At 39.7% G+C, this 13,682-nt stretch overlaps 1 protein-coding gene across 5 annotated transcripts in view; it reads right to left on the bottom strand.

The window, feature by feature from the left end:
- TRPM6 (transient receptor potential cation channel subfamily M member 6) overlaps positions 1 to 13,682 on the bottom strand; it is a 186,769-nt gene that overhangs the window by 9,647 nt on the left and 163,440 nt on the right. For all 5 annotated transcript variants that reach the window (XM_066367977.1, XM_066367980.1, XM_066367978.1 and 2 more), the window contains 5 exons: positions 13,102 to 13,167; positions 11,021 to 11,307; positions 10,667 to 10,749; positions 9,381 to 9,586; positions 1,069 to 1,120 (listed from right to left, as the gene is read on the bottom strand). In XM_066367977.1, the coding sequence (XP_066224074.1) occupies positions 1,069 to 1,120; positions 9,381 to 9,586; positions 10,667 to 10,749; positions 11,021 to 11,307; positions 13,102 to 13,167 (694 nt within the window). The remainder of the gene's footprint in view (positions 1 to 1,068; positions 1,121 to 9,380; positions 9,587 to 10,666; positions 10,750 to 11,020; positions 11,308 to 13,101; positions 13,168 to 13,682) is intronic.

Here is a 13,682-nt window from a genome sequence, read left to right as displayed (position 1 = left end):
GCCAAGTATTGACACTTAGAAATAAAAATGTTGCATGCTAGCAGTTTCCAAGTGTGGTCTCCGGGTCAGCAGCACCATCAGAATCATCTGGGAATTTGTTATATTTTTTGGCCCCACCCCAAACCCAATGAATCGGAAAAATGGGGCGGGGACTCCAGAGGCAGCAATCTGTGTTTCAACATGCTCTCTCCTGGTGATTATAATGAAAACTCCTGTGTGAGAACTACTGTCACCTGCTCTATTGGTCAGTCCTTCATCAACACCATCACTTCTTTCTTTCTACTCCACCCTTAACAGAAGAATACAGCCTCAGAGCCTCCACCGCCAAGTCTTCCCAAAAATCTGTTTATGGGATAAAATGCCATGGGATTCAAGGGCCAGGCAGATGACTTACCCCTCCATACAATTTAAATTTCAGTTTTTAATTAACAGACAATCTGATCCTCCATATTTGAGCCTCATTGTTTTGGCCTCTCACAGAACTGAACTGCCGTTACTAAGGGGCGAACTTTATGCCCTCAGTTTTTATTTTATAGGCACTTGATGGAAGACCAGTGATAAAATGCAATGACTCTATTGTGCAGACAACAAAGGAAACCATGCTTCTCCTATGACATTAATTGTTTTTATGCTAAAGCCTATAGAGACTGCACTAACCCATATTTCTCTTTTGTCTGGGCCACTGGAAAACTCAAGTCAAATTTGCACAAAGTTCTGGCTACTGCAATCGTTTATATAAGTTCCATTTATGTGTACTAACTTGACTTCAGATTTAATCTTATATTATTTCTATATTTTCTTTTTGCCTTCATTTCCTAATCTATGCTTTCTTTAAAATCTTATTATATTCTAAATCTTATCATGTTTTATTGTATTGTAGTTGGATGTATATATAACAGAGAACAGATAAAGACATAGATATGGATATAGATATACAGATAAGAACTGCCTCAAAACCCGCCTAGGATCTAGGCAAGAAATACATGTGTGTAAAAATTATTTTTTTTAAAACCACGTACAGTGTGTTAAATGAAATTTTCCGAAAGATAACATCATAAATTAACTTACTGTTTGTCTTCAGGTTTTATAACAGATGGATCTGTCAAGTTTTCTCCAACACCTCCAAAGAAGAAAGAAAATCCACTTAGCAAATGGGAATTTCATTTTCTCAGATTTTCAAAAAGAAAAATCAAAGTTTAATTTCTTTCTTTAAACCTATACTTACCCTGTAATAAATTAAACATCATGTAAATTAACTGTACTATAAAAAATTATCTTGGCATGTTTGAAAATTTTAGTTAATCCAGTTGCCCATAACCTCCTCTTATACTATAATAAACTGTAGGCCACAAGTAAATGTTTTAGTAGTATTTTCACAGTTACTGATAGTGGCATCCACCATTTATTTACTACTCTTATATATTAGATATTCCAAATTGTTTTTCTCTATTTATTAGCAGTCATTTTTTAAAAAGTATTAATTAGCACCCTCATAGTCTCATTTTACCAATGAGTATGCTGATGGTCAAAGAGATTAAGCAATTTGTCAGAGGTTACACAGTGCACAAATGATGACAGGGTTCAAGCTGAGCCAAAGCTTGTGTCTCTCCACTAGTGCCTAGTCTCCTTCGATGGAGCCCATCATTGCTCAGCAAGGTGCAAGGTGCTGTGTGGTTCTGCAGGTACAACGTCTGCTGCATCAAAGACACACACACACACACACACGTTCATATATGTAGCATTTAAAAACAGTAGGATACAGATACCCCAAATTCCTGAGTGCTGGTTACACATGTGTTCAGTTGTTAACATTCTCTGGGATGTATGCTTACTGCTGTGTGCACATTCCTGGATATGGTATGTTATTCTTTTTTTTCTTTCTTAGATTTAATTTAATTTATTTTATTTTATTGATTTAGAAAATTAAATTTTACAAAGTGACATTGATCAACAAGTGTACATAATATGTTATTCTTGATTAAATATACCTGCATTTTAAAAAATGACACCGGTGCATAAAAGGATAATGTAAGTATAATTTAAAGCTAACATTTATCAAAACATGGATCAATACAACCACAAAGTGAATCTTTGTTATAAAATGCAAGTGGTGGCCCTGGCCGGTTGGCTCAGTGGTAGAGCGTTGGCCTGGCGTGCAGAAGTCCCGGTTCGATTCCCGGCGAGGGCACACAGGAGAAGCACCCGTCTGCTTCTGCACCCCTCCCCCTCTCCTTCCTCTCTTGTCTCTCTCTTCCCCTCCCGCAGCGAGGCTCCATTGGAGCAAAGATGGCCCGGGCGCTGGGGATGGCTCCTTGGCCTCTGCCCCAGGTGCTAGAGTGGCTCTGGTCGTGACAGAGCGACGCCCCGGAGGGGCAGAGCATCGCCCACTGGTGGGCAGAGCATCACCCCCTGGTGGGCATGCTGGGTGGATCCCAGTCAGGTGCATGCAGGAGTCTGTCTTACTGTCTCTCCCCGTTTCCAGCTTCAGAAAAATACAAAAAATAAATAAATAAATAAAATAAAATGCAAGTGGTGAAGAGACTCATTTCCAACACAGAAATGTTTCTCAGGCAAGCCGATCAGACAGGAGAATGTACTATTCAGGCACAACACAACGCAAAGATTTCTGAGATCATCCTCTAATCAATACTGCTTCTCTTGCATGCAACTTTAATGAAATTTTTATTTTAAAATAATATAAAATTTATAACATTATATATTTCTATTTGGTGAAACAAAACTAAACAAAAACCTAGTTTTCTAGCTACTATTTTAAAAAAGTTTTGCTATGATTTGTATGTTTTACCATACGCTAAACCTTTCACAAGAAAACATAATCCTTACAGTTTATAGACTTTTCCCCTAAGAAACTGACTTTCTTAAGAAAATAACCTGATAACAAAAAAAAAGAAAATAAAGAGAATAACCTTATTATCAACCTTTTTTGTCACGAGCCTCTTAGTTAATCTAATGAAACTACGGAACCCCCTTCTCAGAATAATGTTCTTTTTTTCTAAGGAGGGGAGATAGGCAGGCTCCTGCAGGTGCCCCTACTGGGATCCACCCGGAAATCCCCTGTGGCTGATGCTCAAGTTGCTCACCATTTTTAGCACCCAAGGCTGACTCTGAGACCAACCAAACACTCCTCAGAGCCCAGGGCCATACTTAAACCAATCAAGTATATGCAGCAGGGGAAGAGGGAGAGAAGGAGCAGAAGGACAGGGAAAAGCAGATGGTAGCTTCTCCTGTATGTCCTGACCAGGAATCAAACCTGGGATGTCAATAACCAAGCTGAAGCTCTATCCACTGACCCACTGACCAGGGCCAAAATAATGTTCTAAAATGCATCTGAAACCTATGTACTCTTATTGATCAATGTCACCCCATTATATTAAATTTTCTGAATAAAATTTTTAAATAAATAAATAAATAAAATGTATAATTTAAATACATAGTATTACAAAGGAAACCAATGAAATACAAAATAGTTTTTAAATTGTTATACTGCCACATATGTGCTTCTTTATTAATACGTTAATAACAGAATCTAGCACAAATCTAATAACTGTCACACTATCCAATAATAAACATGAATAGTATTTTGAAATATCTGCCAATGCATGTGCAATGTTTTTGTTTTGTTTAGTGAGAAAGAGGGACAGACAAATGAGAAGCATCAATTCTTCATTGTGATACCTTAGTTATTCACTGATTGCTTTCTCAATCTATGGCCATCCCACCCTGAACACACTCGATCTCGTCTAATTGCTTTCTTATATGTGCCTTGACTGGGGAGCGAGGGACTCCAGCTGAGCCAGTGACCCTTTGCTCAAGCCAGCGACTTTGGGCTCAAGCCAGCGACCTTGGGCTTCCAGCCAGTGACCATTGGGCTCAAGCTAGCGACCATGGGGTCATGTCTATGATCCCACGCTCAAACTGGCAACCCCACGCTCAAGCTGCTGAGCCTGTGCTCAAGCTGGATGAGCCCATACTCAAGCTGGCGATCTCAGGGTTTCAAACCTGGGCCCTTAGCATTCCAGTCCAATGCTCTATCCACTACGCCACCACCTGGTCAGGCACATGTACAATGTTAATATCTGTAATTGCCATTGCAAATAGTCATGGGCACTGCTACTACCACTGTGGTTTGTGGTTTCTCCATTATAATTGCAAGAAATGGTGAATTTCAGCTATAGATTAGTGAAAACAAAGGTGCAATTTGTTTTTCACCAGAATTCACAGGCCCTCTGAATTCTATGCAGGGATGCTTTAGAACCCTTGGCATAGAATCTCTTTGTACATTGATTCTGATTAGGGAAAGAGAAAGTAAGGCTGAAACATAGACTTAAGGGCAAGTGTGCAAAATGTATTTTGCTTGTCATTTATCTTTTTTAAATACACATCATAGGAAGAGGCTGGGCTCTTTATACTTTTCTTATCACAGGTATATAAAGGAAGAGCCTAGGCCCTGGCCAGTTGGCTCAGCAGTAGAGCATCGGCCCGGCACATGGAAGTCTCAGGTTTGATTCCCAGTCAGGGAACACAGGAGAAGTGTCTATCTGCTTCTCCACCCTCCCCCTTCTCCTTCCTCTCTATGTCTCTTCCCTTCCTGCAACCAAGGCTCCATTGGAGCAAAGTTGGCCCAGGCACTGAGGATGGCTCCATATACTCAGCCTCAGGTTCTAGAATGGCTCCGGCCACAAGGGAGCAATGCCTCAGATGGGCAGAACATCTCCCACTGGTGGGAATGCCAAGTTGATCCCAATCGGGTGCATGCAGAAGTCTGTCTAACTGCCTCCCTGCTTCTAACTTCAGAAAAATAAAAAACTAAAAAAAAGAAAGAAAGAAGGAACCCCTGCTTTTTGAACTCTGTTGTAAATAAACAGAATGACAAACACACTGATATCCCAAGTAGGTCAGTAGAAAGACTAAAGACTGCAAACCCTTTACATATTAAAGCACAGCCCTAACTTTAGGGTGAAAATCCCAGAGCTGATGAAAGCTTTAGGCTGATATCTGAGTAAACTGTAAATTTCAGTTGGGACTACTCACAGTGCCTAAAGAGGTCATATCAACTAGAAAAAAGGAAGCTTTATAGGGAAAAATAGTCTATCAAAATCACATCTGCTCCTGTTTACTTTAAATTGTGTTGCTTGTTCTGCAGGCAGAAAGTCAAAGGATCTGGGTTCCATTCACACTCCCATCACTTTCTAGTTATGAGACCCTGGCACTGTGGTTAATCTCTCTGAATCTCAGCTGAGTCATCTAAAAGTGTGATGATAGCAAGCCTTCTCTTATAGGGTTACTGAGAAGATTAAATGAACTATCTTATACAAACTGCTTAGCAAAGTGTCTGATCTGAGGGTGTTAAAAAATGTCAACTGCTATTTTTATTATCTTTACTTTGTAAAGTTCTGATTTTTTTCACCGCTGTCATGTTCTGATTACCTCATTTCCCTTAAGTACTGTGTTTTTTAATGTATAAATGTCCCTATAAGAATGAAGGTTTGATATCCACAAAACTTCATATCCCTAAACCCAATCTGACAGTTCAAAGCTTAAATATTAAATATATTTTCAGAGGCCTTCAAATGGCAGAAAGGGCAAGTGGCGAGCAGTCCAGAAAATCGGTCACGCTACACCCCTTGCACACCCCTTGCACCAGCACCACCTACCCTGCCGCTCCCAGCTACACAGGAATCGCCCAAAAGGCAAATTTTAACACTAGTGCCCATCCTACCTACATATTCTCCTACATATTTGAAAACATGATAGAAAATAAGACATTTTCACATTTAAAAATCCCAATGATATCTCTTTACCAGTTTAACAGAGTAAATGCCTATGTATAAGATAATATGCAGCATGCCCTTATGAGAAGCCCAGAAAATTACACTCTGATCCCAGCCACCATGGGATACATCAGTGAACCTCTACACCTGTGGGAAGGAAGATGTTACCTTTTTGGTAGCCATAGAATTTCATGATGATAATGTTGGTTTTAATGTTTACTTATTCCAGAAACTGCTTTGTTGAATAAAAAGAAAAGATCTAATATCTCCAAACTTCTTTGAAAAATATAGTGAGCTTTAAAAAAATATGCTACAGACCACTGTACTTTGAAATGCATTGTCTTTAATTCCCATTGCAGGGAATTAAAAGTTGGGTTTCAAGTGTAATGAGGATGATTCAGGCCCTCACATGTAGGATTTTTAAATGGAAAGAGAATAGAAAATGACTGTATGATTATATGACTGGAAACTGATCAAGCCTTTCTGTAGAATTCATCTTCCTGGCCTGGTGCGGCAGTTCCTGGCTGAATGACTGGCAATTCCTTGGAAGGAAGTAGAGAGGAGAAGGAAAAAATAAACTGCCAGAGCGTTCCTCATTCCTTCCTTTCCTCAAAGCAATAGGGAGCCACAGCAGCTGAGCAGGGCTTCACTCTGCAGAGACTGAAGCTAGGTCTCTCTGCAGGACCACCACACAGCTAAGAACAGACTACTGAAGATTAACTTCCATGTTAAAGAGACACACAGAGACTAGTACAACAACAACATATCCTGAGGGCTTACTGTGTGTCAGGAACTTGTCTCATTTCAACCCCTTAACAATCCTATGAATTAAGTGCATATTATTTTCCTCAATTACAAATGAAGTGGTACTCAGAGTGGTCACCCTCTGATCATGCAGCTAATTCGTGGTGAAGCCAGGAATCGGATGCCAACACTATGACTCCAAAACCCCTCCTCCTCACCACTGCTGTTGGGCATCTCAGTCTCCGTTCTCTCCTTCCCAGATGACACACATCATCTTTCCAAAGACCAGAAATACTAATCAACAAAACTGAAGCCAACACCATTAAAATATCTCAAGAAAACATTATGTTCTTCCTATTTTTCCTTTCCAACCTGGTTTGGATTAAATATGATAATGTATTAGCCTTTAGCCAAATGTCTAGAACAAAATGAGTACTTAGTAAATGTTAGCTGGTAGTAGTAGTAATATAACTACTTATAATTACTGTTACAGGACTTGTATTCCTTCATAAATCCAGGCCTAACCAATTGGCCAAAACTCTCCAATAAGTATCTCAATTTCCCCACACCCAGTCTATGATGTCCTCTCTTCCCTTCTTTGAAGGTCAGTGTTTTGACATAGTTTATTTGGAGTGGCCTATTTCTGCAATTCACATAATTGCCCAGCAAAAGAATAAAGTTAATTCTCTTTTTCCTTCTAGACTACCAACACAGCATTTGCTCTGTTTAATGTCACTTTGGATTACTAAGAGACATAAAAATCCCCAAACATAAACATCATTAAACAAAAACCTATTCAAGTGGAATATAAAACACACTGAAGAGTCATCATTAATTCCTTAAAGTTTTTCTTTGGTTGTTTTTTTGTTTCTTTTTTTGCTTTTTAAACAACTCCACCCAAAACTCAAAGCACAGACACTTAAGTACAGATGAAAACAATCAACCTCTCCCCAACATGAGCTACAAAAGCAGATGCCTTGGGCATCAGCATGCTGGGTTTACATGGATCACGGACTTGCTGGTTTAAAAGATGAATCATCTTGACTCTTTTAACATTGTTTATATTGCTTCCTAAAACACTGTGTTTGAGAGTTAGAAGTATAACCTGTGAACAGCACAGATCTGAAAGGGCAGAAGGACTTAACATGTAGTTTAAAATATATACACACATCCTTGAGCACGTGGCACAAATTTTAACCAAAAAGGCTTTGCAGCCTTACTAGATATTGGGCTCACAATGCCCCAGAATTGCCTATATAGACTCTCTCCAGTCTCCAAGCCTGGCTTTCAGCACTGAATCCCAGGATTGGTCAGGTAGGGAAGTCAGAGAGAAAAAGAAAAAGGTCCAATCTATTTAAGTGAACCATAGCATGGTTATGTCCTATGGGAATGAAACTCATGAAGCAATCAAAAATAGTACAGTGGAAAGGAAAGAAGAGATGGTCAAACCAGCTTAAGTGTGCATCCTGGCTCTCTCATTAAGTAGCTGTGCAACCTTGGGCAAGTTATTTAAACTTTCTGTGCCTAAATTCCCTATAATATCTACCTTGAGGTGCTGCTTCTGGGATTAAATGAGATAACTTTAGTGAAAATTCCTGGGCTAAATCCCTTATTTAAAACCAAAGCCCCAGTCAGTGAGCCCAAGGACTAAACTTTGACCTTAATACATATTTCGTTCTGTCCCTGCAAGGAAAGCCTGCTAGAGACAACCTGTTTCGTGCTGCGGGATTATAAATCACATGGGAGGTGTGGATTGCGGGGAGATGCACTGATCAAAGGCTTCCGTTAAATAAGTGCACCGCGTCTTCTCAGACTGAGTCTGTACTTTCATAAACTGTCACATCAAGGCACACAGCAAAAAGAGCAAGCTAAATTATAAATTGTTAAAGTAGTGAGCACAAAATCATGAAAAATACCTAGAAATTAAAATTTTCTGTGTATATAAATGCATGCCTCAGTGTGATTGTGACCATAAGTCCAAGGTAAAACCATAAAAATGGAAAATTTGATGCAAAAGTCTATCTTTGCTTAGATAAAAGTTTTGGATGTCTTTAAATTTTAGGCAACTAATCATCTGCCTATATTTTTCCCTTGATCTCAGTGGGAAACAACACAATAAGTACTCATGATCAACACTATACAATGTCTGAAATAAACGGCCCCACCTTCTTCAAAACTAGATATAACAACTCCATATATTACCCATCCTGGTTCTTAACACATCTTGTTATTCCCACTTAAGACAGTTTCACAAATAATAAATAATTTCAGAAAACAAATACCATCATTCAGTCTTCACATTAAAAAAAAAAGGCCCTGGCCATTTGGCTCAGTGGTAGAGCATTGGCCCAGCATGTGGAAGTCCCGGGTTCGATTCCCAGCCAGGGCACACAGGAGAAGCGCTCATCTGCTTCTTCACCCTTCCCCTTCTCTTTCTGTCTCTCTCTTCCCCTCCCACAGCCAAGGCTCCACTGGAGCAAAGTTGGCCAGGGCACCAAGGATGGCTCCATCCTCAGGTGCTGGAATAGCTCCAATTGCAGCAGAGCAACACCCCAGAGGGGCCGAGCATAGTCCCCTGGTGGGCATGCCAGGTGGATCCTGGTCGGGTGCATGCGGAGTCTATCTGTCGCCCCACCACCACCACCACCACTTCTCACTTTGGAAAAATAAAAAATAAATAAAAAGATTGCCACGGAATGTCTTCACAAGATCTTAAGCATGGCTTTGAGTAAAGAATAAGGTCAAACATAGTAGGTGACCATGACATGGAGAAGGCAATTCCTGGTCAGCATTTCCTGAACTTTGCCTCCTGCTTGTTGTATCAAGTCCTAGGCTATCAATCACCTTGCAAATCTAAAACCAGCAGCTCTCCTCGAGTATACTCATAGGTCCAGTGAGAGAAAGCCAACATCAGCTCCTCCAAGGTGTTGGTGGGAACAATTTCATCACCATTGTTGTTGTTGTACTTGCGGAACTCCCCTGTCATATATTTCTCAATGGTGAACCATTGGTTGGCAGAATGACAGTAGATTAAGAAAACCTCCAGGAACCTATGAGAAGGAAAAAGCAGCCATGATTCCTCACAAGGCAGCAATGGTGGGACTAATGTCACCAAATAGTCAGCAGCAGGGGAGATTACCTAACTTTGGTCTAATGGAGCCTTAATGCACACGCCCTTGCCTTTCTATGGAATGCAGAGATTGAGGGTTTTTCCCAGGCTTACCCACTCCCTTCTCTTTGAAGAAATTTTCCAATTCCTTTATGAGTACCAAACTCAACTTTTCTTGCCATGTGCTATAACATTCCTTATAAATGAAACAAAACAACTTTATTGTAAGTCCTCAGCACTGAATTATGGTCTTTCTTGCTAAATTAATACAAGCATATGGAAATACTCAAGTGAACATAATAAGAATTATTCTTGGCCCTGGCCAGTTGGCTTAGTGGTAGAGCATCAGCCCAGCATGTGGATGTCCCAGGTTCAATACAGAGTCAGGGCACACAGGAAAAGTGACCATCTGTTTCTCTACCTCTCCCTCTCTGTTCTTCTCTCTCTCTTCCTCTCCTGCTCAATTGGTTTGAGCATATCAGCCCCAGGCCCTGAGGATGGTTCCATGGAGCCTCTGCCTCAGGCACTAAAACAAAGTAGCTTAGTTGTGAGCACGGCCCCAGATGACCCCAGATGGGGTTGCCGGGTGGATCCCAATCGGGGTGCATGCGGGAATCTCTCTATCTCCCCTCCTCTCGCTTGGGAAAAAAAATAAAAGAATTCATTCTTAAAAAGTTCCTAATTTCTATAAGATATTAGGTGATAACATTATGCTTAAAATAGAAATGTTTCTCTGCCATAATGTTCCCGGAATTAGTAACCAAACCAGGATCTGCCTGTTTCATAGTCATGCCCTCTGTATGAACTTCTCTTTCCCACTCATATATGCTTAGTGATTTATGTATCCCTATGATATCTAATTCTCTTTTACCAGTCTCCAGAACTATAGAAAGAAGAGCCCAAAAATAAAGTCTCAGGGAACTTCCCGAAGGGTCTCGTATTTTTCATGACTAAGAGAACTGAGAAGAATAGATAGAAATTCCTACTTACATGAAGGGCGAGGGTGCCCTTATTTCCTCACCTGGGTGCATAGGGAATGGTTTGTGGCTTCACTTGGTTAAAGGTATAGATTAGTTTTTGAGCAGCTCTTTGCTGTTGAATTTCCTACAACATAGGGAGCATTGATAAAATATTGGTTTACTATCACATGCTCACTAATTAATGATCAGAAATTACTAGAAACCTCCCATGTATAAATTTCAGCTTTATTAAACTACTACTTCTCCCCACTCCAAAAGCAAAAAGCTCTACAGAACAAAAATAACAAAATGCTACTCCCTCCAAAAAAAGAATAAGCCATCTTTTGGGTTAACCACAACAATGTAGCCAGATCTTTCTTTAACCTGTCCATCTGGGCTCTGGGTTTCTGACTTACCCTGAGGCACAGATGCAGCACAGTACTCTCCTGGAACATTTTGTGCCACGTCTGCACAACCTCAGGAAGAAAGGACTTCACAATGAAAACCTGCCCTGGCTTGAGATTGTCATCCTCAGACCAGGTGCTGATGACTCTCATGGCTCTGCGGAGGCCACCATCCATCTCTTCTCGAGACAACACCTGGATTATTGCAGCTCTCCCATGCTGGGACCAAGAAGACATGCTTTTATCAAGATTCAAAGGGGAACTCTCCTCCAGCCTGTAGACAGTTACTTCTTCTCCGGCTACAAAGAGAAGTGTAGGTGAGGAGTTCAGTGAGATCTTGTCTGTGACATGAAGGACATCCTAAATGTCAACTCAGAATTGGTTCAGTTTCCCAAATGATCAGAGGAAAATGAGAATTTCACCTACACAGGAACTAGGAGAAAGTAAAGACATGGTCCATGTTTTTATCTTATTTGTTGTCCAATAAAGAGGGAGAGGGGAGAAGGGACAAATATCAGATGATATACAAGAATTAAGTTGTTCTTATCATAGACTATAACTGGGCAAAGACATAATCAAAGTAGAAAGGATATGTAAACAAAATCAAAGTAGTAAGGACAAATAGTTCTAAAGAGATCATTTAACTCTGTCTTTTTCATTATCATCCCCCTGATGAGCATTATTAGATATTTTCCTAATTGCTCCTCCCATGACATTTTAATACCAAAGATATACTGTATATCCATTTATGTGCTATATATATATACACATATAAGTGTGTGTATGTGTATATCTTTGCTTTATACATTAAAAGAAAAGGATGTTTTTGTTCCCTTGGGGATGATGACATCACCTCCATTGAGAATGCATGGTTTAACCCAGTTGAGTTAAATAGAATCAAGGTCATATCCCAGACTATCTCCTTCCTTTGTGCTTTTTACACGAGTTACTTAAAGCCTTACTTTCTTTATCAGTAAAATGGGAGTGAAAGTAACTCTCACCCCTTCTTTGGGTTGTAAAAATTAACTGTTAACCTGTCCAATGTGAATTAGAACCTCTGCTACAAATTCAATCCCACTTAAAAAATTGTATACACAAAATGCTCTTTAACTGCTATACAGCTTCCACTTTGGGGCTGTTGAATAGGGAACGATTCTTGTCCAGTTTAGATCCCACCTGATTAGTGTTTAATGCTTCACAACAGAAGTAACATTTTATACACAACTGCCAGCCTGTATTTCATTTTCTCCTTTAACCTCTGCTGCAAATGGCTTTTTTGGTGAACACTGTACTAGTTTACCAGGAAAGGAATCGATTTTCTCACTCTTACACTGAACTGCTTACTAAAAAACATGTCTAGTAAATGCTTAGTAACATATTTTCAAGTATTTATTCTTGGTGCTCATATAAATGCCACCGGATATCTCTTTGGAGTATTCAGAAGAGTTACTGCGTTGCAAACCCAGCCATGGAGCCAAGTGGAAGGAGAAGGCATCTGCATCAACAATCAGAAGCCACCTGATCTGTCCCCATGTGAAGAGTCTGAGGAGAATCAAGATCTAGGGCAGTGTAGGGACTCTTCTTGTATTGTCAATTGGCCGGACAGAGAAACTCTTGTAGCCCCGGCGAATGCGAGCTTGTTTTTCTTTACTACTCCAGCCTTTAAAATGACATTTGCTTTCTGAGCTAAGAGCAATTAGTCCACATGAAATAAAACAAATAAAAAACAATATACAAAGCATTTCTCTTCAGATGCCTGTTAGCTTTTACCGTACTGACATTTATCGCTTTCTTCTTTGTTTATTACACATGGTTGGTTGGTTCTTTTCTTTCCTACTTACTTCCAGACTTAAATCAGTGAATGCCAGGTGCAACATTATTGCTTTTTTCCCAACTTCTGCTCATTACGGGTCCCCTCCCCATAGTATTAGACATTGATGCTAGATGCTGGTCGGGTGGTTAACAAGTTTTTGTTTAAGGAAATAAATCTCACTAAACTGCAACCATCAGCAAAACAAAATCTGATTTTGATTTACTCAAACATTATGCTTCTGCCCTTGGCACAGCCTCAAGAAGGTAGAAATAGCACTCACCAAAGAGTTGGATTGGTGTAAATGGTATGGTCTGAGAAAGCCTCATTAAATTGTTCCTTTCAATGGCTGCAAACAAAAACAGATTTACTGTTTTAAGTATGCATCAGTGGGCTGAGCCTACAGAAAGCCTCCCTACATCAATATATTCATATAATATTAAAACATTCCATTTCAAAGACCCTTAATTTTTACCTTTATCAAAAATATTATCTATTTTTATACAGTACTTAAACTCAATCTTATACAGGATATCCCTATTTTAGGAATAGATGATGTGAGATTATATAACATGGTCTAAGGTAGGACTATCACCTCTGCCTCCCTGAGAACCAAATCACATACTAGTTCATATACATATATGGAACTTCCTTTTAAAGAATATTTTAATCTGTTGTCTTTATTCCCTGGTTTTTCTTTTCCAGAGTGAATCTAATGTACAGTGGACTGTGGAGACATCTACTGTTGACTTTGCACAGTTCACCTTCTTTTCCCAGAGAGAGTTGAATACCAATTTTAATTAGAAGCAAGTGATCTGCATTTTCCTGTTAAAAGCCATGTCCTAACAGATCAGAGTAAATATG

Source organism: Saccopteryx leptura, chromosome 2, assembly GCF_036850995.1.
Source record: "Saccopteryx leptura isolate mSacLep1 chromosome 2, mSacLep1_pri_phased_curated, whole genome shotgun sequence".
NCBI lineage: Eukaryota > Metazoa > Chordata > Mammalia > Chiroptera > Emballonuridae > Saccopteryx > Saccopteryx leptura.
Note: the sequence above shows the minus strand (reverse complement) of the source record. Positions and strands in the feature narration are given on the sequence as shown.